Raw genomic sequence first — 24,830 nt, 5'->3', positions numbered from 1 at the left:
TTGAAATGTTGGATACCTACATGTGTTGTGGGACTTTTGGGTTTAGAACAATTATCGTTTCAAAAATTATGGAAAAAGTTCAACTTTTGCTCAAAAGATTTAAAATTATTCATAATAAAATAATTTTTCTCAAATATAGAGTGTATATTCGAAGTCGTATTTTCGAAAAATATCAAAATTCGAGTTGAAATTTGAATTTACCAAAAAGATTAAGCTGCACCACTTTGTTAAAATATCATTATTAGGTAGATACTTGAAAACACAGAAAATTAATACCTAAATTAAGTACATTATTAGTAGATTGAAAGATGAATCGAATCAAAGTTTTCTTTTCCTTGACATTTCAACGAAAAATCATCGTAATAATTGAAATATCTGGAATATTCAATTAAAAAGAAAGGTGTAATAAATTTCTGAAATTATTATTTTTTTCTTGAATCTGATCGAACCTCAATTTTAAATTTTTTCAAATGTTCTCCTTAAAATACCCTGCGGGGAAATGAGAAGAAATCAGAGACTTTTGAAATACTACATGATTGTCTATCATTTTTTTTTTTTTTTTTTTTTTTTCAGTAAAATTCCTTCAAGGTTGTAGTAAAATGAGGAAAATACTTAATTCTTTTGACGTCCGAGAGTAGATAATTAAATGAATAAACGTTGAAAATTTTCATGAGAAGGGTTCAAATACCTATGGAGAGTGAACAATGAACATTTCACTTCCTGTGCAATATTATTGTGGAATATGCTTTCTTCCCTTCTTCCCCTTCATGAACCATATGAGGTCAATATTATTCTTCCATGGTCATTTCACACAAATTTTCACGTTTTAGGGTAAAACAAATTGACGAAAGCAGAATTTCTGCACAAATGAATTTTTTTCATCTCATTATTTGAAGACATCTCTCTTCACTAAAAGTAACTCCCCTTCAAGTCTGTCTTGAATTGAAATTAATTTTTCAAGTTAAACTTTTAAGATTTGAATTTTTAGCTGAAATGATAAAATTCAGGCTTTCAAAATACGCCTTACAGTGGTAGGCCTACGTGAAATTTTTAAGTGCTTTTAGAATAAAGCGTTTTTTTTTTTTTTTTTTTTTTTTTTTTACTTTTAGAAGCAAAAAAATTATGTTTTTTTTGGCATCTCAAAGTTCAAAACCAAATCCAAATTAAAAGAGTGCCTACTTATCTACACTGAGGTGGACCGCGAAAAAAAATGTCTGGGAGTTTTGACCGAGTTATTGGTACTTATAGATTTTCACATTTAGTCAGTGATTGAGTTGAAGATCACCCAGAAAAATGTTTACCACGGGTAACCCGGATGTGTCTCTGAAGAAAAGATTTGATTCTCAAGCAGGGATCATTATTTAAGAAATGGTGTTTTTTTTGCTCTAGGCTTTACCCAACCGTCGTGGAAAAATTGTCCATATCCAAAAATTAAAAAAAAAAATAAAAAAATGAAACGAATTGGACTTTTACAGCAATAGCTCATGTCAAACACAGAATCTCAATTTGTACCAGTATTTTGGAACTGGGTAATTTTTTCCGAAACGAATTGGTTAAGGGAGAGACTAAAAAAACCACGATTTTTTGAAAATCATCTCTCTTTGAGATCCCAAATCCCCACTCCAGGGATATCTCGGGGTCCAAAATTATTTCTGTGTGACTTTCAACGCAAAATGAAGGTTACACTAACTTTGGTCTTAATCTACCGGAATTTTTTTCCTCGATCTACCCTAATTTACGCACATTTCTGTTGAAATGTTTTTTAACATCTGAATAAAGTTGAATGGAGGTTAGAGTGCATGTTCTGTTTAAAGAATGTGAAATAAACCTTTAAAAATTTTCGTGGGTGATATGAAGTAGACATTCTTTTACCTATTTCCCTTCTTTATTCCATTCCAGAGATTATGTGTACCTAACAATAGGTTCAAGTATAGTTTGCTTTCATTCAAATTTCTTTTTACGTGTAAAAATTTTGAAATTTTTGAAAAACAGCTTTTTCTATGAGAAAATTTTACATTTCTTATCGGTAGATATACAACTACAAGGTTTGGATATTCCTGATTAAAAATTCAGTCAATCGATATGATTGAGTCAAAAACTATTTATTTTAGATTTACTTTTTAAATGTTTAAACAATTGGGTTATTACATATTCATAAAATTTTATCGAATGAATCAGAATGATTTAAATGATTTAAAAACACGATAAAACCGCATCTAGGATTAAAACCTATCGTTATGCGCGACAAGTGATTAATTTTAAAGAAACCTTGGATTGGAAATTTTTTCACCATGCGCCGCTTGTCAATCTTGGTCGAACGAAAATTCGTTTTCAAGATGCTTGAATTAATTTTGATATGCATTCGAGGTCATATTGAATGCAAATTCTCAACACCAAAGTATCAAATTTCATTCAAAAAATTGCGACGACTGACGCCAATGCTTGTACATTTTCATTTTCTAAAATGAATTAGATGGAAAAAATCTACAAATCGAATTAAATTTACTAACATAAGTACGAGTAGGTACATTGTAGGTTTCGCCTACTGTAAAAAAAGTTACATTTTTTTACTCAATTTACTCGGTGTAGATGATACGATCACCATATACGTATATTACTGCCCTTGTACTATTTGGAACCTTGAGATGATTTTGATGTTTTTATTCTAGAGCAGAATCCGGAAATTATGTTAATTTTTGTGAATTGATAGAAATATAGTCAAAAATGATGGTCCACGTTGCATCGATTATTTATTTATGTGCATGTATAAGGCAATATAAACCGATACTATTTACTATTATCTTAGCTACCTATCACGTTTCCTTACCCTTTAGGTACTTTTGGGATTTTTCAAATCGTTCAAATTTTATCGTCGATATGGCGGCAATATTTCTGGGATAAATTATGGTAATTTTTTCCTACAAAATTTTGTTTGTTTAAAAATTTTCTTTAGGTTGTAAAAATTGTAAAAAATGTTTTGGCACCAGTATTTACACAGCAGTCTTAAGTAGGCGTTTGTTGGTGTCTATAAAAATTGTTAAAATGATCATTAAACTTATATTTACTGGCAATAACCGCCCTTTCTTTGGGTTGCTTCGTGTTTATTTTCAGACAAGTTTTCAAATTGTGTAGTGTCTGAATTTAAAAATTTTATCATCATCGTTATCACTTTCGTTTAAATACAGGGAAAATTCAAAACTTGTAAATAACAAGTGAATACCCTAAATAAAAAAATTGCTGCAAAATTGATCAAATATGATCAGAACGGAATAAAATTGTGGAAAGATTGTGGAAAATGACACAATAAACAGTAATTCAAAATAACTAGAATAGGTATATTATTTTGATGGTATTTCAGTAAAATTGGATATCGCAACATTAAATTTCAAATAAATCCAAAACAAACGTAATGAAAATGAATACCTAACGATAAATTTCAAGAAAAATGTTCACCTTTTTAAAAAATGATACGATGAAAAAGTCACATAATACCTATTACAAAAAAGACAATTGAAAAAAAAACAATAAAATTTCAAATTAATCAGTAAAACATTACCTTGAAATCGAAATACCAAAAAATCAGCACGCATTGCGCACATATTCGCACCACAATCACAACACAACTAAAGAACTACTCGTATATTTTCATTAGCCTCAAAAAAATAAAAAAAATGAGAAAAAAACCTCGTACTGATATAATCAAAAACCAGAAGTTCGTTATTATTTCGTTAACATCATTGTTATACCCATACGTGGAGAGTTAACATCACTCAAAAAGGTGTCCACACGGTCAGAAATTAATAAAGTTACAATTTAATTAGAAAAATAGATCAATGATTCCAATTATAGAATATCGATCCGCGCGCCTGAATGCCTGATTTTCAGTAAACTGTATAATAATACTTGTACATTTCGTGAGATATTTTACAAAGTATGCTTCTTATGTGGAAAAAATATCATTTTATGGCATATGTGGACCCAGATACCATATGTCTTAACATCATACACATAATATGACTTTATATGGATACTTAATGAAACTAGAAAAAAAACAGCATCTACGCTAGGTACTCTTTAATCCATATAAAAATGAACGATTAAACAAATACCGATCATTAGTTAATATTGTTTTTAGTGAAGTTGAGAGTGAAGTTCTAGGGGGTAATTATGATTTTACAGGTGAGTTTTTATTTATTATATATTTTTTAAAATTCGTTAGTTTTATCATTTTTATCACTTATACCTATTTATATTTTTACCTTATTTTTTTGTTTTAAATATTTTTGTTTGATTTTTTAAAACTTGTGGTTCCGATTTAAAAACAGGAATTTGATCACTGACGAGTTAAAATTTTCAAAATTCTTGATTGTATACTAATTATTTTTTTTAACGTCAAAAAATTTAACGTTATAAAAAATTTGTGTTCCTATACCAAAATAATGCTTTGCTTTTTGAATCGAAATTTTCAAATCAGCTCAAGCCAGGCAAATGCAACGGACATTAATTTTTGAATAGTTGATAAAAACTATATTGTAAACATAATTTTAATAATACTTTGTGGTTCTCATTTGACTGAAATATGTACAATCAAACCCCTGTAAAATGCCATGAAAGCAATCTCCTCTACATAGCGAAAAGTTATGCCTATATAAAATGCCACACTCAGATCTTTAAAAACAAGAATTATTACAGCTTTTATCGAAGTGCGCTTTTTATTTACAACCAAAGTGCAAAAAGTGGTTTCAGTAAAACAAAATGATCGCAGATCTAGATACCTCCCTGCCTATCTATGTAGTATTTAGCTTTGTGAAAACGCAATAAATATTTGTATTGAACGATAAGAAGAATCGTAAATACGAACGCCTTTGATAAAAAAAGATATGCAAATCATACATCTCGAGCTGCCATAGCATGAAAAATGCATCCTGTATGGGCAGTCAACTCTGCAAGGACTATGAATGGGGTTTAAAACACACTTCAAGGTTTCTTCCGCTTCCCTCACCAGTCATGGTTCAAAATTGGATGATTTTAGACATCTAAAAAATTATACTTTTCTTATAAAAATGAATGAATTCGTAAAATACTGGAGTGATTCGTTCCTTCGGCTTCTAGAGGATGGGGAGGAGAGAAGAGGAGAAGAGAGGAAAGTGGAGCAGTACCCTAACCCATAAGAACAATCTAATTGATGATAGAGTGGACAAAAAATGAAATATGTATTCCTTTCCGGATTCTCTCATTCCCCCTCTTACATTTTCAGCGATTTTTTTTAAAATCAAAATTATTTTTTTAGGCTGGTGAAAGGAATTACAGAGACAATAGTTTGAAAATTTTAAGGGGAGGGGGGATAAACTACTAGGTTATTAGCAAACTTCAGAATTTTAAAAAAAATCTGCAATTTTCAACTAAATTTTTGAAATTTCTCCTATTTTAAAGATAGAAAATCTTTCCAACGAATTTTTTGCCAGTCCTCAAACAACATCAAAATTGGTGTCCAGAAATTTCAAAAATTCGATTTGAAATTATTTCATCGAGAGAACTTGGATTTCTCTAAACTTTTTCTGTATAATTTATTTTCATTAAAAAAAACTTTTTGTTGGCCTTCAAAAGTTACACCAAAATTTACGTTCAAAACCAGAAAATATCCAATTAAAATTTTTTTGAAAACTTCACCTTTTTAATTTTCCCTTGATTTTTGGGGAAATATTTTGTTTGTCTTCAAAAAATTCTTCAAGATGCATACTTTGCAAAAAATTGCGTATCTTTGGTCACATTTTTCGATGCCCTTTTGATAAATATTACAGAAAATTACTCTAAAATGACTCTTTAACTGAATATAATTTTTAGTCGATCAATTTATTATTTTAAATATAGACCTCAAGATTCGAAACCGACTTTTAATCATCTTAAACTACTACAAGAAATTTGCAAATGAGTAAATAAATTTGAAGAAAAAATTGAACGTATTTCAATAGCACCTTTCTGTCTGTCTCTCTCCCTCCCAAAAAAATTCACTGAAAAGAAACAGTGCTTAATGGTAGCTTTTAATTGGTGCATTTAGCTCATGTTCGATAAAACTTCAATCACATCAACTGATCCATAAATTGACTTCGAAAATATCACCTCAATTCCTTTCCACTCTTCTGCTCCTTTGCATTCATACGAGTAAAATTCCTGCGAGGGGGACTGAAATTACTCCGACATTATGTAACGATCAAAACATAAAATAAAACATCAATACCAGGTATTTTCGGTGCAAAGCGAACAGATAATAAAAATCTAGGCTAGTGATACAACCACATTCATTCACGTTTCCATATTTAGATAGATTAAATAAAACAAAAGCGTAAATCGAATCGCATCTTACAATTAGATAACCGTTCGATGGAATGGTTGAACTCGGAGTTACTCGAAAATACGTCCATTATATCATAAATCTATACTCTACACCGATTCGATACATATAATATGATGTTTTTGTAACGATCGTAGCATCGTAATCAATCACTGAAGAATTTTTTCGCATTATACAGATACGTATGTACTCGTATTACATACGTTTGGACATGGACATATTCTATATGTATTTAAAGCACTCGTCGATTAAGCCAAAGTGAAAAAAATAAAATAAAAAATAATGAAAATCTTCCGAAACCTTGAAAATTAATGATAGCAATTTAGGAAGCTGCCGGCCAGCTGATGAAAACTCAGACCAATTCATTAACACCTACCGCATTTGTTTCAGATTTTAATCGCGTTTCTATCAATCCACATACCTTCGAGCCTATGCATAACGCCAGCATATTACGCGGCGCCTGCGCCCGTCTACAGTTATGCAATTCCTGCTGCACCTAAAGCAGCCGTAATACATACGCCGATCACATACGCGGCAGAACCCATCCATCCAGATGTTGAGAAAATTGATCCGAATCCATCGTACCATTTCAAATACGGTGTCAACGATCCGTCAACCGGCGACTACAAATCCCAAGAGGAATATCGCAAAGACGGTATCGTCCAAGGAACCTACAGCTTAGCCGAACCCGATGGTACCATCAGAACCGTCCATTACACCGCTGATCACATCAATGGTTTCAACGCCGTCGTAGATAGACACTCTGCCAAAGCCGTCCACGCAGTTCCAGCCGTCCATGCTGCTCCAGTCGTCCACACAGCTCCGGTCGTTCCGGCCAAATATCACGCCGTAGTATCCACGCCTTACTATTCGGCTCCGGCTGTATCACATGTCGTTCCGGCTCTTCATTACGCTTCTCCTTACCCCTATAAAGCGCCTTATGCTTACGCAGCATATCACAGATAAAACCACTATTTACTTTCGAGTAGGCCGTTAAAAACCTCAATGACCACGCAATTATCTCATTATTTTAAGAAGGCAATAGTGTAAATTTCGACACACAGCGTTCATAACCTTATAGTTCTTTTTTTTTTAAAAGTCAAGGCGTCAAATAAAAATCTGTATATTTTCCCAAACAATTTGTATATTTTCATTTTGATAGTCGACCGGCGATAGCCATTTTCCTGTATCAGTCTTCGTTGTCCAAAAATGGTCAAGTTTCTTTCACCTTTCATACAACAAGCTAACAAGTAGCAAAAAGTCAACGATAGATATTATACTATACATACGTTTACTACAATGTACAACCACTGTGCGCGGTGATCCTATAAGTAAAAGACTTATAATGCTCTACACAAGTCAAAATTCACTCCCACATCGGATTCTTTATCCGCAGTCCGTACCATACGTACGCCCCAACATCTTCTTTGAAGGTTGAATATAAATGAAGTCGACTTTAAATTTCTACAAGTACTGGACGGATTTTTCTTCTTTTATTAATTGCATTATAAGAATCAATTTGCCACTCGAACATCCACGTATACTTATCTACTTACTGGAGTAGCCTGTTTCGTTACCGTAAATGTTTATTTTACATACGATATGTAGAGATTTCCGGATCTCGGTAGCAATAATATCGAAACACGATTAAAGTTTTCAATATGGAATTAATTGAGCTTCTTTTGTTTACTCGTAATATCGTCAACCCATGCAATGCTGCAGTGTTTCTCAAAATACGGACGTCGTTGAGGATTTAATGGCTTCTGAACGGCGGTGAAATTTTTGATAATTTTTTTTTGTTATATTCATTTTTCAAAAATTTTAAAATTAGATAATGGTCAAAGAGCATTCCAAAAAATTTCTCAAATTGAGTATTTTTCTGAAAAAGAAATAAAAATTGAGTTATGGTATCACGAAAAACTTGCAATTGGCCTAGTTTTAAAAAACTGATTTTATGATTTGTGATTTTTTAATTTTTTTAATTTTTTCAATTTTCAATTCTTTCGGCACATTTTTGATATTTTTACAGATTATTCGTAATGACGCTTTTTTCTGATTTTTTTGAAAAATATTTCGTTAGTAGGTACCTAATTTTACTTTTTGCACACTATTTTTCTTCCCCAATTTTTTATTTTTTAAAATAAAATATTGGTGGTTGGGACTTTTCTTTTTCAATTTCTAGTGAAAATTATTAATTCTAATTTGATTTCACGTAGGTAGTCGTTATTCTGTTTTTCAATTTCTCTACGATTTTCAATTTTTTGAACTTTTTTTTTCAAGATCTTCAGAACATTCATTTCTTAAATTTTTAAGAAAATAGTTTTCAATTTCATTCTTCAACAATAATAAGTAATCATTGATATAACAATGAAAATACAGAAGGATCACTTAAATATGCTTCAGTTTTACAATATTTCACTTTTATTTTGCATTTTTTTTCGCAACAATCTTCCCCTTTCTTTTTTTCCCTGTTCGCAGTCCTCATATTATACCTTCATTATTCAATTTAAAATATTTTAAAAATGAAGTTTTTTTGAAATGTTTAATTAACATCAGCGCAATTGAAAAATCATAAATTCATCTCAAACCCTCCATTTCTCGAGCCTCTCAGGAGATTGAGACCTGGAGAAAATTGTCCCATTTTTTGCCCTTTCCATCGTTATGATTAATTGGGGAGTGTTTTCATTTTCCCGCCAAAAAAATGTGCCAGGGTTTCTTGTGAGCTCTGAAATAACAGTAAAGTCAAGGTAACCTACCAGAGAACAATTTTTGAAGACTTCTGAAACTAAAACTGTGCTAATTAATTTTTTTTGGCAGGACATTTTTCAAAATTAAAAAAAATTTGTAAGTAAACGATGACAGGCTCAACATTTTTGAAGAAAACAAAAAAAAGTCGCAATTCTAAAAAAAGGAGGGGAAAATAAATGTAAAAGAAATTTGGAAGAAAGAAAGACAAAAGCAGGAAAAGCAGAACTGTTATCAACCATAAAATTTCAAAGTCAAATTACAACATTTTTTCAACCCTAGGTAATTTTGTTCAGAAAAAAAAACTTAAAATAAGCAAATTTCCACTGCCTGTAATACAACTTGATATACCTCATAAGATAAATCATTTCTGATCAATTGAAAGCACCAATTCTTTCTTCAAAGTAATCCTTTTCCTCGTCTATTTTATGGTTTATTTCAACATCTGGGTTTAGGTCTAACTTAAGCTCTAAATGATTCATAAAATCCATCGATCACGTTTTCTGGATATGTACGAGGCTAAGTACCCATACATGTGGACATGGAAGTACATACATACGATGTTATGCCCACAGATGAATAAAACGTCGATGTGTAACATTATTTCAATAACAATCGATCGAATATCGAGTAAAAAATCCACTAAACCAAGGCAATTCCTACGTAAGTTCAAAATTATGGTTGACCGATATTTAGAAAATTATGTAACATAATTTTGCGAGGATGATTGTACCCATACCCATATCTATAATCATTGAACCAATTAATCATCTCGATGGCTATATAGATCGCTCTATAGCTGAAAAATACGCGGATTGCGAATATCAGAATATAATTTTGAAACACGTAGGGTAAGTAGAAGTACCGTATCTACCTATAATACTCGTACACGTATAAATAGTATGTAACACCTTCGGATGAACGGATACAAAATAAATTATGCTCTCGAGAAAAGCCCACCTAATTCGCAGCCGCGATTACATAATTGGTTGAGATAAAAGGAAAACGGATCTGAATTCGAGTACGCGAATAATCACGTTGTTATTATTATATTTGTTGAATGTCACGTAAAAAACATCGGAGGTCGATGTTGCCTTTAAGTTATACGTATGTCGTATATGTACACATACGAATGAAATGATAACATTATATGTACTGCACTATAGGCATATAAATTATCGACTGCGAGTTCAATTTTCCATTAATTTCAGCGACGAACGACGATTACAAAAAGCTATTCGAACCAGTTCCTATATACATACATCGCATCTGGAATACAGCCATTACTGTCGCAAGTGCATTCCACACGCGAATAGATTTCACTTTAGATTTGCAAAATAGAAAAAAAAAATCTTCGCAGAAAAATCACGTTTAAACTTCACAAAATGCATCATCACTATTATGACATCGTGCGAATAATCCTTAATTCATGCACACGAGCTTACACATATTACGTACTTATACATAATATGGCACACTGTTTACTCGTATAAGTAGGTAAGGTGTAGGTACGATATTCATTTGTCATGCCTGAGTTCGACATCCAAAATGTTAACCCTGGATGCGTATTTTTTTTTTACGCATCATTACATAAGTACGAATCACTTCTGTCGTAAATATTTTTACATCTTTGCAAACGTACTTAAACCTGATTACTTCTCTTCATACGTGATCAATATAACGATTCACTCGTGTTCTTACGCTATTGTTGATTTAACGACTTTCGAATCAAGGACGACCAAAATGTTTCTTATTCAATTTTTTTCACCTTATTTTATGGCTCAACTTTTCATTCAAAACTGATCTGCGTTTGCATCATTTTCAACCGAGGTGTTTGAAAAAAAAACACGATAAAATAATGATTCGAAATTGAAAATCTTGACAGACTGTGCACTGTGCAGGCATGTACATATCTACTAACGGTGCATGATAATCCTCAAGATGAAAAAAATTACGCACAGAATGCCCATGTTTTGTCTACCAAAGCCAGCCTCAGGAAATAGAAGTCGTTGAGATCAGCAAAAACGATCTAGGAGATTATAAGAACTTCTGGAACGTCAAATTTTTAAAATTATTTTTAAAAAAATCGTTGGTTTCAAAAAAGATGTGTACGATTATCTACTCAAAAAAGTCAGAACATTTTTGGCTCGTCTATCCTCAATCTCAAATTTCTATCTACACAGGAAATATCTCAAGTTCTCAAATAAAAGAAACCCCGTGAAAGCACAAAAAAATCGAAGCCGTGCACAAAAATACACTATCATCCAAAATTTCATAGGCTGAGTTTCATTTTACAAGTTTTGGCAAATTTTTGTAAATTCAAAGGCCATTTCCTGCGAAAAAAACAAGATTTGATCAACTTGAAGTAGGAGAGCCAAAATTTCGCTCAAATCGTATTCTCGACGACTCAAATCAATTGGTTGCAGTTTCAGATTACTCTGCAACTCACAGGCCACAGCCAACTTTTGGATTTTCAAGTTTTCGAACCCACCCACTTCCCAAAAAGGCTCAAAAATAAATTTAGTAGACATAAAAACTCAGATTAATTCGGTTTAACCATTCTAGCGAGTCTTATTATCGACTTGGATCCAGTTCCACTGTTTCAAAATCTGCCCTGTCTGTTCAAATTCTGTGCTCATTCTAATGGTATTTTTCGAAAATCGTAAATTCCAGAAATTTGTTGGATAAGTACCTACTACCTACTTCGGATGATTTGGAATCGATTTAAAAGATCAAAAACAGACCATAAAGTGGATTTGAGCCTCCTGTATTAATTTGATCTCATTTCTGACTTTTAGAAAAGGAAATGAGTCACATTTGAATTTTTGAAAATTCAAAATACAAATTTCAGCTTTTACCATTTTTTTTTTAGACGGGATGTTTTTAAAACCCTCATTAATTTTTTTCCAGACTGGTCTGGAAATAACCTTCCTGGTTGGCTTCCTTTTTTTCAAAATAAAGATTCAAGTGTTTTTTAAAAACTGAATCCATCAGCACACCCCTAAAATCTTGAAGATGGGCTAATTTTTGTAAGTTTCCTACGATTAACTAGGTATAGGTATATCGATTAGTATACTCTGTCATCTTGTCCAGTCAAACTGGAACACCCTTTACCCTAATAAACACATCATTTGTAATAATTATTAATCTGATAGACCGAGTCGAAAAACAAGCTCATTAAAGAAAATATGTAGAGATAAGAAAGAGATTGTAATTTTCATTCATCATTCTTGTCTGCATTTTATAACACCTCTTAATATTCTAATGAATGAAAACGGATATTAGATTTCTATTTGAAAAAAAGATATACCTACCTATAATGATATGCAAAATATGCACTACAGATGGCTTTCTTTTCCTCTCATCATATCATTGAAAAAATAATAATAATAAAATATCGCGAACATAAATTTAAAAAAATACTTTTTGGTAGGTAGGTACTGACCTACACAGCTCTTGAGATGATTTTTCAATTTTTTGGTAAATTTTTGAAAATTTGAAAATGACTAGAAATTTTTAGCAAAAAGGTCAAGTTTTTTGAAAAAAATCATTGGTAAAGATTTAGGTACTTTTTAGATCATCAATTTGATCATCCACCTTTGGATTTTAAAAAAGATCTATGACAGAATACAGAACAGCACCCCAAATTTTAAATCGTAGCATCTCAAGCTAAATTTTCTCTACAGAACCCAATTTTTAACGGTCCAAATTCAAGCCACCAGTTAAAAATTCCAAAACTACCCCCCAAAAAAAAAAGACTGAAGAATATGAATATAAAAAACACGCATCTATAACAAAATATCTGATTTAACGAGATAATAAAACCATAAAATTGTAAAATAAATAAAAACTATGTATGTTGCATGTAAAACAAACACGTTTACTTGTTCATAACCCCGACAACTTAATCTGGTCATTGATATCGAGTCATACGTAAGTACACATGTAAGGTATAAAAATACGGGTACCAATTCTAAATCAAGTTTAATAATTTTGTTCCTTTGATGCGGCGAAAACTCGCCACAGTAATTTGCATACCATTAAGTCGTAATCTAATCGTCGATATTACTGGTATAATGCTTCTGAATAAAACATCTCCAGCTGAGAGCTCGTGCCTCGCTTTGTAATCGAACTGCAGGAAGACGAATTAGCCAATTTAAATAGATTTAAAGCCGAATTCTGGTGTAACGTGGATATTTATTGAACATTAATGTCGTTACAGTCGCCTAAAATCGGATAATCGCGGTATTTTTATGCGGACTACCAACGCTTCTTCAAATATTGATCATTTATCAACGATCCATCGACACTATAAATAAATCTCATCCTTGGACGTGATCACGCGATGATAAACAAACTTCGAGACGCACGCGAATTTTAAAGAGAACGAATTGTCGTAGGATGAAACGATTTTTTTTGGCCAAATGGAAGGGTTCTGATTATTTTCATCAACACTTCGTCCCTCTCCTTCCAACTGCTTTCTCACTGTGCTTGAACGTGAATTCTTAAAAATTGCTAACAAACCACGAGCATTGGAACAACCTAAAAAAAATTCACTCATACCTTATGATATGAACATATTAAAAACCGTACAGCATATCAATCGATTGACCGACAGCAACGGAAATCCATCTCCAGAATGCATCAGCTGTAGTGCAAGCGCATCACCACATCCCCCACAACAAATAGGTAGGTATAGGTAATGAATGGTTTTCAATACCCAATGTAATTATCGAGACTCGGAAAAAAAAAACCTGTTACACTTCTGTCATAGCAACACTATCACAATCAGAACACGTCTAGAAGAAAGTAAAAGTAAACAAAACAAAAAAAGACTCGAGACAATTCAAGGATAATCAGAGGATGTTACGAGTGTACATAAAAACTTGCAACCTTTTCAAAGTCATTCCTGGCACAAAATATGGTTTTGACCACGTCTACTTTTCATATATCAAATTGAATTTTTTCCAATAGGCACCTACCAGTTTGGTTGTGTTATTACAACTCGTAGGCTTAATTTTGACAAAATCTAGGACGATGGACGAAAAATAATAATACCTATAGTTTGAAGAAGAAGGTTAATCATTGACAATGGAACGTTTATAATGCTAACGAAGCGATTGCAACATATGCGTATCATGCATTGCACTTCTAGTACGTACCAGTACACCTAGGTATTCACAATACATACGTAAATAGCTGTGTTCTTCTTTTTTTTTTCAACCCGCACTCTGGTAGACGTTCTTAGCCTACCTGAGTTAAACCGTCTGGAATTGCAAGAAGAAAAAAAAATAACCAATTTATATAATTAAAGTCGAATGAAGATCTACATCCGATCAAACGATATATGTAGAAAAGAAATTAAAAGTACATGGCTGGAAGCTTTTTTTATTTAATCGACTCATTCTTCTTTTTCAATTTCAAGGATTCGATGCAGATCACGAAATTTATTATCGATTGTTCAACCAAAATAGGTAACGTGTAATCCAACGTAACATAACCTTTTCTCGTATGGTGAAATTTTTTTGCATAGTTTCAGCATATGAATGCATTTTGACCAATGTCGCCTTCGCTGTCGTTCAGGTTCAGCATTTTTTAGCGCAACATCATTTTATTTTACAGGTAATTGGTTAAGTAGGTACATGGAATTCACTGTTTTCAAGGATATCGAAAATACCAAATTATAAATCTAATCACTTGCGTAGATAGTCAATACCATAACTCGCATGAATTGCAATTATGTGGGTAAAAACTTTTGGGTGATAGATGAATGATGCGAATTGGTAATGATAAAATTATGTAAAGTGAAAAAATGTGGAATTCTGTGTCAATGAAATGTCCACATTATTGTATGTTTTCTATCATTCGTAAATTAAATTCATTCTTTCATTCTAAAATTTTGTCTCAGTTCTGAAAAAAAAATTTTCATGTCACGACCAGAAAATTTTGACGAGTCAAAGTCACTTTTTGTTAGGGGAAAAACACAGCGAGTTGATTCCAACGATATTTTGTTTTTTATGATTAGGACTTTTGACTTTTGACGATGGTGCCGAAAACGATGCGCTTTATCAATACATACAACGCAACGTGTCCTAAAAATCAAGGAACGTGTTTTTTTGAGAACTTGAAAAAATCGATCGCCTATGGTAAATCGACCAAATTGCGTTCATGGCTCGCAACCAGTTCTCCAAAACCTTTGAAATAATCAATATACATGCTGGAAAAAAAATTCAAAATAAAATAAAGAAGATTGAAAATTGATAATTTTTGGTCAATGAACTTCTTGAACCGGTTCAATAGTTCACAACCAGTTTTCTATACCTGTTGAAAATGACAGATATCAGAAAACTTTTCGAGGAAAATCAAAAAGGATTGAAAATCCATCGTTTTTGGTCAATCAAATTTTGAAACCGGTTTAATGATTCGCAACCAGTTTCCCATAACCTTAGAATATGATCAATATTGGAAAAAATTTCCAACAAAAATTGATGATCTTAAGGTCAATGAACTTTTGGAACCGGTAGTTTGCAACCAGTTCCCCATAACTGCCGAAAATGGTAAAATATTACTGAAAAAAGTTTCAAGCAAAAATCAAATATGATTGAAGATCGATGGTTTTTGGTTGAATAAGTCAAAGGGAGTTGAAAAAGCACATCTCTTTCATTGTATAAGCCGTTGAAACCAGTTGCACGGTTCACAACCAGTTTCCCATAATTGTTGAAAATAGCAAATACCGAGAAAAGTTTGAGGGGAAAGTTGACGAGGATTAAAAATCGATCGTTTTCAGTTAACCAACTTTTGGAACCGGTTCAATGATTCCAGATTCGCCATTCACATAGCATTTTCAATAACTTAGTGAATATGACAATTCTCTACCGAACCAATAAATCTTTCGTGAAAATTGGAGCTGAATACCATAAAGTCGTTTCCTCGTTGATGGAAAAAAACATCAAGTGCTGGAGAATTTCCAAGCAATCGAATGTCCCAACAATCTTCAAGTTCATCGACGACGAAGTGAACAAAACGCAACATCCTGCTCTAAATTTCAGCAACGTAGGATGCAACCGACGCATACAAATGCACTTGATTGAATTTCTTGCAATGCGGGACTGATCATATAATAATCGGAAAGTCTACATACTCGTACAAACAGAGCAACTGAGACCAATACATAAACTTGGTAAATCGTAACACGGTTCGATCATAAGATATATACACAAATTTATTCAAATCATATTTCATAATCGCACCCGTATCTTGTTATCCAACCAAAGCCAAGATATAATGCAACTGTGTAGTACCTATAACACGAGAGAAGGAAATACGGTACTACATACTACATATGTAGACGTGTAGCGCAGAAGAGGTACATCATCATACACCGAGCAAACGTTTACACACCACACCAGACACAGTGTGTGGAGTGTGACCATAATGAACGATATACTCGGACTCGGGCAGCAGCGCGTTTAAAATGCAGGCATTTAATATCAATTACAATTAAATGCTCCAGTTTCCATAAGCAAATGCATAGCAGCTCTACAATAGGTTGACGCATCGATCGATTTAAAGGATTATTATGTAAGATAACAACATTATCCGAGCTCGCTTCTTTATTTTTTTTACTTTCACCGCAAATATATAATAATAAAAAAGATAAGGTCGTGATCTGGAATACGGCCAGCTAACACGTGCTATGGTAGGTACGAATGCCATTCGCGACGACAAAATAGAATGCGTACTATTTAAAATCCGACCATTGTTACGATTAAAATCGCCAACATGTAAATTTATACGTAGACGTACACATGAACATTTGTGTATGACCGAAACCGGTGCTGCGGCCGAACTGAAACGGACGCTGAGCAAATTCTGTCCGCGTTGGCGTTTACCATCTCAAGAAGTCCGATACCCTCTAAACCCTTCAATATTGCCAACAACTGGCACGACTAACAACACTGGAGGACTCTGCGGCAATCTCCACCTGGTATACGTCGTTGGACGTTTCGCTTCGTTCGCGTGCTTTTTTCTCTTCTATTTTACTTACTTATACTCTTACATCGAATAGGCTAACGATTTATTATAATCTAACGCAGAACGCAGCCTACAACATCCTTAGCAACCTGTTCCAAGTCGAATCAACTCTTCGTCACAGACGAAATTTATGAACGATTCGTCGCATAAATAGCAACGGACGGACGATAAGCCGTATGAAATTATGGTCAATTACGTTCTCAACTACATACACGCATAAATTGTACATACGTATTTACGTAGGGTAACTTACATATCGCGCATACTATACTATAGCAACTTTATTTAAACAAACGTTCGCCATAAATAACGCGGCAAAAGAACACAAAAACGTGATGCAATTGACGTCGAATTCTTTTTTTCTCTCTATAAGTATGTATAAGTAGAGAGACAGAGAGACCTACCTCTGTCATATTCCAATTCCACACATGTATAACCATAAAAGCTTCGAGAGAATAAAAAAAAAAAACTTCGTCCTTAGACATCCTTTCTTCGGAAAACCTAAATGGTTGGGTATTTTCTTGCACATTTTCAATGTTTCTTTTCTGTATGTACGCGTACGCGCTACGCACCTCATTCTCCACACATACGTACAGAGAAGCCGAAACTGGAATAATAAATAATCGTCGTCAAATACCATCTTCGCGTGAAGTCGACAGGTTCAACAACTACTGTTTCGTAATCGACGATCGGATCGTCTTTATACGAGGTAAATCTCGCGACGACGGGTATAAGTCTCTAAGTACATCAAACTAGACATAATTATCTACAGAGAACCATCTTACACTATCGTACGTCTGCGTCTCATAAGGTAAACGCTAAGTTGGCTGGCAAACGTAGCGTTTTAGCCTACTTCCATCATCACGTTGTACATCGGATTCTTGCGTTTATGACAAATTCAAATTAAAATTGTACTAGGAGGCTTCTTTTTGCCAGACTATTATAACTTGTATACACAGTGTCCAATGTGTCCATCAATAAACACACTTTGAATATGGGTTCTGGTACCGTCGTTTCAAAATGAACAGAAACCGGTCCCTCAAACGACCTATTGAAAATTTCAAGGGGCTGTAAGCACTCAAATTGTAAATTGCATTTTGTACAAGGCAAGGGTACTGAAGAGAGAAGCGATGAGAAGCACATATTATACTCTGTTGAAAAATAAACATTCCAATTTACTCAAAATATTTGCAGGGAATATCATTTGGATTCAACGCCCCTCATCCTTCTCCTTCAAACTCGCCACTATTTTTATGCAATGATTCGGGAGGGGGATTTTTGACGAATTCTCAATAAAAATGCAGGACTATTGAGCCAAATGTACCAATTTTCTGACATTTTTTCAAGTTTCAACATTACTTCATCCAATGCAAGATACTGGTTATCCGGAGACTAGATGAAATTATATTCATCAATTTTCTTTTGTGGGCTGCTGCAATTCAAGCCCGAATCTAATTAGTTTTTTACTGATCCAATCTTGAGTAAGAGCACGTTCAATGGAATGCATTGAAAATTCACATCCTCATGATTCCTGAAATTTAGAGTGAACCTATGTAGTTTCAAAATAGAGCATTTTTTTCATCTCGGTCGATTTCACCAGTCACGAGAACTAATGAGTTCCAAGCGCTAAAAAATTGATGTTTTGAAAAGTTCGGAAATTTTGAAAGATCTAGCAAAAAAAGTGCTTAAAATTTGAGTTCTTCCAGCTGAAATGTAACCAGTGAACTACTCCCTCCCAGTTCCCACAAAACAGTTCAAAATTCCAAAATTTTAGAGAAAAAATTTAAGTAGGTACTTGACAATCTCACAAGAATTGCTTTCGATGCATAGGTATTTTCGCCAGAAAAGTTTCAAAAAAATGTGTGAAATTAGAGATACCTACTCAAAATCAATTTATCTATGTACATTGTACATAATATAAGAAAAATTTGTTTTTTTTTTTCAAAATTAATTTAAAACCTTCAGTTTTTTGGGGGCATGAGAAGGAAAAAAAAGTTGAAGGATTTTTTCACAACGTACGAGTACCTATAATAATGAGTTCATTTTGCAACCATTTTCGCTCAGCTTCATCCAGTTTTGAACAAATCGAAATTCAACCTTTTCAAGCCGGCAGTTGATGGAGGGGGGGGGGGGGTAGTTTTTTGGAAATTGGGAGTGGTCAAGTGCAGATTTGGAAAAAAAGTTATAGAATGACATCAAAAAAACCTGGCTGAATTTATGGATGATCGTCACACTTATTCAGGATTTTCATTGTATCTTTTACGTAAATCCGAAGTATTCCAGACATTTTTATATTAGGACATCTTGTAGGTATATTTATTAGCTCAATGCAATTTACATATTATAAATCTTACGATATTGAGACGTTCGTGCGCGTAATTAAGATAAGTATATTATTTCACTTCAAACACGAGTCGAAGTCGTCCTCCTTTATCAAAGACATGTCTTCAAATTTCAAATATACTTATTTATATAAATGTAAAATAGGTACTCAATAATTACGTCAAAAAATTAACGAATAAATGGACACAGTATTTCTATACACCAGGTAAAGTAATACACTGATTACCGTATATTAATGCATTTCGATTTCATAAATTGGTGATAAACGATATATAGATTAACGGCGAACAACCTTGGTTCTGTCCCGAATTAGGCGTAATCTTTGTTAACGAAAAATTTACCCAACTATCGTTTCCCTCTTATAATTCATCTATGACGTAATGAGTATTTTGTTACCTACCTACAATACGAAAAAAAAAATGCTGAAAATATATCATTACCTATGCGTGTACGAGTACGTAGGTATTTAAGATGATAATGGCTTTCTGCAGTTTTTCAAAGTTTACTTCTCCAGTATAGTATACCTGTATCCAATCACCATCGTTATTAATTCTGTTAGTTTGATGTAACACGCGAAGTAGAACTTTCGATACTTTGTATGAAAAAACCACCCAAATAGTTATAGCTACAAAGTATACTTACGTATTTAATTCTCATTTCATTGACGAACGCGAGATTGCTAACAGCCAGATGTTCGTATTCAAGGTCGCCATATTACCAGTAAGAGCCAACCACGAACCAACAAGCCATTGCCCTGACTATAAATTCAGAAATTTTTGAAATTTCAATGTTCTCTGCTCGTTTTACAATTTTTATCTTTTCATTAATTCCTAATCAGTTATCTTACCTATCACACTGCTCAAAAAGTTTTAAAAATTAAAAAAAACTATTTAAATTTTTTTTTTATATACATAGTTTTACAAGGAAATTTTTTGAACTGCTACCTTCCGATTTGGACAAAAAGCAAGCTAGATTGAAAGAGCATGTTTTAAAATCTCTGTAATCCAAAATCTCAGATTGTTTAGGTTCTTTTTTGGCGAATTTTGGTAATTTTTTTGATATTAAAAAGTTCAAAAAAACTGATATTATGGTTATTTTTCAACTTTTTAATAAACAAATAAGCCGATGTAAATAATTTGTTTATTTCAACCCCCCTCCATTTTTCGATCAGTCTGGAGCTTTCAGCGAATTTTGAATTTTCTGCTCCGAAATTTCAAACTACTCTGAAAGAAGCAAAAAACGAATTTTACCTACCACCTATAATTATTTTGGTTGGTGCTTATTGAACACTCAGGAGTGCCAAGTCTTGAGTGGAGTGCACTTTGACCCATTCGTACATAAATTTCAAAAAACAAAAACAAATAGGCAATTATTTTGTAATTTATTGGTATTTGAAAGAATAGTGACGAGTTTCAATAATTTTTCAAGATCATCATTTTGAAAGAGAAAAAAAAGTTGCTACGATGCTAACAAAATTAATGTACTCGTAGAATTACGCAGCTTGGCTAGACCATCAGAAAAATAGTTCATTGTGCACTACTTTCACATCATTTACTCTTTTTGCACTGATAAAAAAATCAAGATTTGTCAATTTCTCGAATTTATGAATGACTCGCCAAGATATAAAAATAGCATCTTGGAACTAGTTCACTTGAATAAAACATGTTTTATAAAGTAAAAATAAATAAATTCTCTGGTCAATTGAAAAAATCTGCATAAAAAATAGGTGAATAAGAGTACATCTATTATGAGATTAAGACGAGGAAAAACAAGAATTAGGTAGGTATCTTAATTATTACGATAGGTAGGTATTTAATTAAGTATCTCGGACTGAATATATCATAACATTTAAATGACCAAGCGTTTAATAAAATTATGAAATGATATTTCGCTATGAAATTTTTGACTGATGTGTAGAAGTACGTATACGAGCAGTGGAGCAGGCATAGTCAGTCACATGTTGAAATTCGAATAATTTCTTCAAAGCTTCTGTTTTTCATCAATCGCCATTGAATCACACATAAGCTGCATACGTGTATTGGGTAGGTCTAGGTACGTCTGCTACGTACACATAATTGACATATAGCCGGGAGATTGTAAAGTAAAGGAGACAGCACATGAGCATTATAGTGTTAAGATCAAATGGACGCGAGTATTTTACTCGTACAATTAAACACACTTACATAATCGCGTGCGAGCATTGAAGAGCTTCTTAAACGACCGAGACCGAAACGAAGAAACTCTGCAAATGAGGTGATTTATCATCGAAACCATTTCGTATAGCCTACGAGATAGACGATAAGGTGTGTCCACAATACTTCGAACCTTTCGACAATTAGTTACCACCTTTAGAATGGTAATTAAATGAAGCGTTGCATTATAAATCAAACCAGGGTAGCGGATCCGGATACCTTAGCGCCGCCAAAAGTCTCCAAGGTATATAGGCATAGATGAGAGAACAACAACTCCTCTCCAAAGACCGAATCGTATTGAAAATATTCAATAATTGACCATGATTTTGCTATACATGCGTAAGTGTAGCATGTACGGCTCGAAGCCGACCGACGGTAATTTATCAGATTTAAAATAACGCGCTATTTTGTAGCTTTAGGGCATATCGCTAAAATTAACACTGCCTGCATTACACCAACGTAATAACGCGATTCGATTATGAAAGCGTCTATCGTAAACACTAATTTACGTTTTTCGTCTATAGATACGTGTTCACGACCTTCTTAAACTTTACTTCCTTCTTCTATTCGACAACGTGCTTTTTTTCGACAAATTTTTTCGTTTAAGAATTCGTACGCTTGAAGCAAACAACGATGCGGGGGCAGAGCAGAATTTTTTTGTTGAAAGCTCAAAATTTAAGGGTGGGGAACTAAGGGGTTGTATTTACATACAATTTATTCAATTCTGATTTTAAAATTTCGAAAGCTCAAAAATATTTGCAATTGAATTTTGAAATCAGTGTTCCTTGGAAAATTTTTTGAACACTTTCGAATTTCATATATGTAGCTCTAAATGCATGTTCTTTACACCATCGAAGACAATTTTTTCTAGACATTTTCCCTCAAACAAATCTCAGTACGAACATTTTTGAGCTATTAGAATTTTATGATCAGGAATCAATGACGTTTTTTAAAATGTTTAAAATTTTCAAAATGAGATCATTTCTTACAAACAGATTTTTTAACTCATCAAAGGCAATTTTTTCACTTCGATCCCTTCAAAAATTGTAACTAAATTTTTTTACCTATAGAAATTCGTTTCCTAGATGAATCCCTTAACATTCAATCATCCAAATTTTGAACCACATCCACGACCCAACAAACATGGTACGAACACTTACACAAACTCTGCCCGTATAAAGATTAATCGAAACGTTAATTCGAGTGGAATTTTTCACTAAAATTACCCAACATTCGAACAATCGGAAGTTGATTTAATTAAGTATTTTTCGAATAAAAATCGACACCTTGTACGAATTAATCCAGTTGTTGGTTTACGAAAATGACGCTCATTTTCGTAACGCGCCTATAACACTGAACCAGTTGATTACCAACGTGATGCAATCCAGCATACATCTTGCATTAAAATTACTTACATTGTGCACACATGCCCAGTTACGGTCATTCATCAATTCGTCATTGTAAAAAAACCCACCGCTGCCGCACCATTGGCACACGATCCTCTGCATGTTAAGCGTGTACATTTCAAGTCTATCTTCGTCTTTCTCACTCGAGTCGACTGATGCGATGTAATTCGATACCACGGTTACGCGATGGGTGGTGAAAATCATTCGAAATGTTCAATTTATAAAAATCAAAACCCAGGCGCCCAATTAAAAGTCGCCATGGCTTAGGCCATCCACAGGATTCAGAAGGAAAAATTAGATACTTCGTATGTGCCAGCTGCAATCATAAATCACTGAAAATTTCGCATCTAAATTACCATCATTATGGTACTCCCCACCACGACGAAAATCTCAAGTAGATAAATTTTCAAAAATTTGAAATTTTAATATCCATATGTACCTACCCCCAATTGCGAAAACACCTAAGGAAACGGAGGCAAAAAACGCGCCCCCGACTGATACCTCGTCTAAAAATGCTACTCGCCAATACCGCGAGTAAAAATCCAAAATTAATGTGGGCAAAGTAGTAATTTACCAGCTATTATAAAACATTGGTAAATTATACTCTAGTTACGGTTGGATTGGAAATTTTGCACTCACATGCAAGGGTGTGGTACCTACTTACATCTATAACGAGGAACTGATGCTGTAAACGAAGGTCAATAACGGAAAAAATATATATCTCGGCATTTTTACTTACGTACGTCTACGTACATATCGAATGTTCAACAATTAGGTCCGGGTAGATAATCGCAACTGCCTACAAGAACAATACCTCGGCACAGCCTGTTTCGTAAATTACGCTACCTTGTGATTTTTTTCGTGCAATTTGAAAATACGAGTAGGTACTCTCCTCAGGCGATCTATACAGCGGAAGATCTCTCTATTTCGTTGATCAATCCGGTATCAGACTTGTTACAGTCAGTCATTCTAAAACCACGGTTTATATGCACAATTTACGCCACAGGGATATAAAACAGGTTGCCATGTCAAACATTCAGTCAAGTTCAAATGGTTTTTTAAATTACGCCGATCATCTACTGTCAACAAAATACCCGCCAGCAGATCTCTTCTTTACTGAGGTTTGAAGATGGTACGCTGAGCTATATGCCACATACTTTAAATTACATTACTGTAAAGCAAAAAATAAAGTAGGTCGTCAAAATTGTAGTTCTATGTTACCTATCTACCTGTATTTTTTATTTTTTTTTTTTACTCCTGAATGATGTGAATGGTGTATCTCTTTCTTACGTAATATAACAAGTGATTATCTGTTCATTATCATCATCTGACGTACCTAGCTACCTACCTAGTACCTACATACAGCAAAATGGTACCATAGGCTACAAGCTACCACCCCACCACGTAGAAAAAGAGCGTTTCGAGTTCCAAAATTTAAAAAAAACAAACGAAAAAAACTGCTGATGAATTAGTTTTTAAGCAATTTTTCGAGGGCGTCAGTTCGAATTTTATTCAAGTTATAAGTAATTGATGGATCATTCGCAAATTAAACTAGGTAAGCTCTATCATCGAAAAATTCTGTATTGAACAATCAAATTGAGGGATGGGACAGTTAGGTAGTAATAATATACCTACATATTTTTAATTTGGATTTAAAAAAAAAAACCTGCAAGCCTCCCCCCTCTTCGCGCCAAAAAAACCTACTCTCAGGATTTGAGAATATCTTTAAAATTACCCTCCTATCATTTCCTGTCCACT

The 24,830-nt window shown here is 33.4% G+C and overlaps 2 protein-coding genes across 3 annotated transcripts in view; one reads left to right on the top strand and one right to left on the bottom strand.

The window, feature by feature from the left end:
- The window catches only part of LOC135831712 (neurobeachin-like protein 1), a 134,129-nt gene that overhangs the window by 22,416 nt on the left and 86,883 nt on the right, over window positions 1-24,830 (bottom strand). The window lies entirely within an intron of this gene.
- On the top strand, window positions 4,082-8,019 carry LOC135831726 (larval cuticle protein A2B-like). Its single transcript, XM_065344425.1, has 2 exons — window positions 4,082-4,179; window positions 6,743-8,019. Exons 1-2 carry the CDS (start codon window positions 4,168-4,170, stop codon window positions 7,316-7,318), a joined length of 588 nt encoding a protein of 195 aa, XP_065200497.1. The 5' UTR covers window positions 4,082-4,167; the 3' UTR covers window positions 7,319-8,019.

The sequence above is a fragment of the Planococcus citri genome, chromosome 1, assembly GCF_950023065.1.
Source record: "Planococcus citri chromosome 1, ihPlaCitr1.1, whole genome shotgun sequence".
In the NCBI taxonomy this organism is placed as follows: domain Eukaryota; kingdom Metazoa; phylum Arthropoda; class Insecta; order Hemiptera; family Pseudococcidae; genus Planococcus; species Planococcus citri.
Note: the sequence above shows the minus strand (reverse complement) of the source record. Positions and strands in the feature narration are given on the sequence as shown.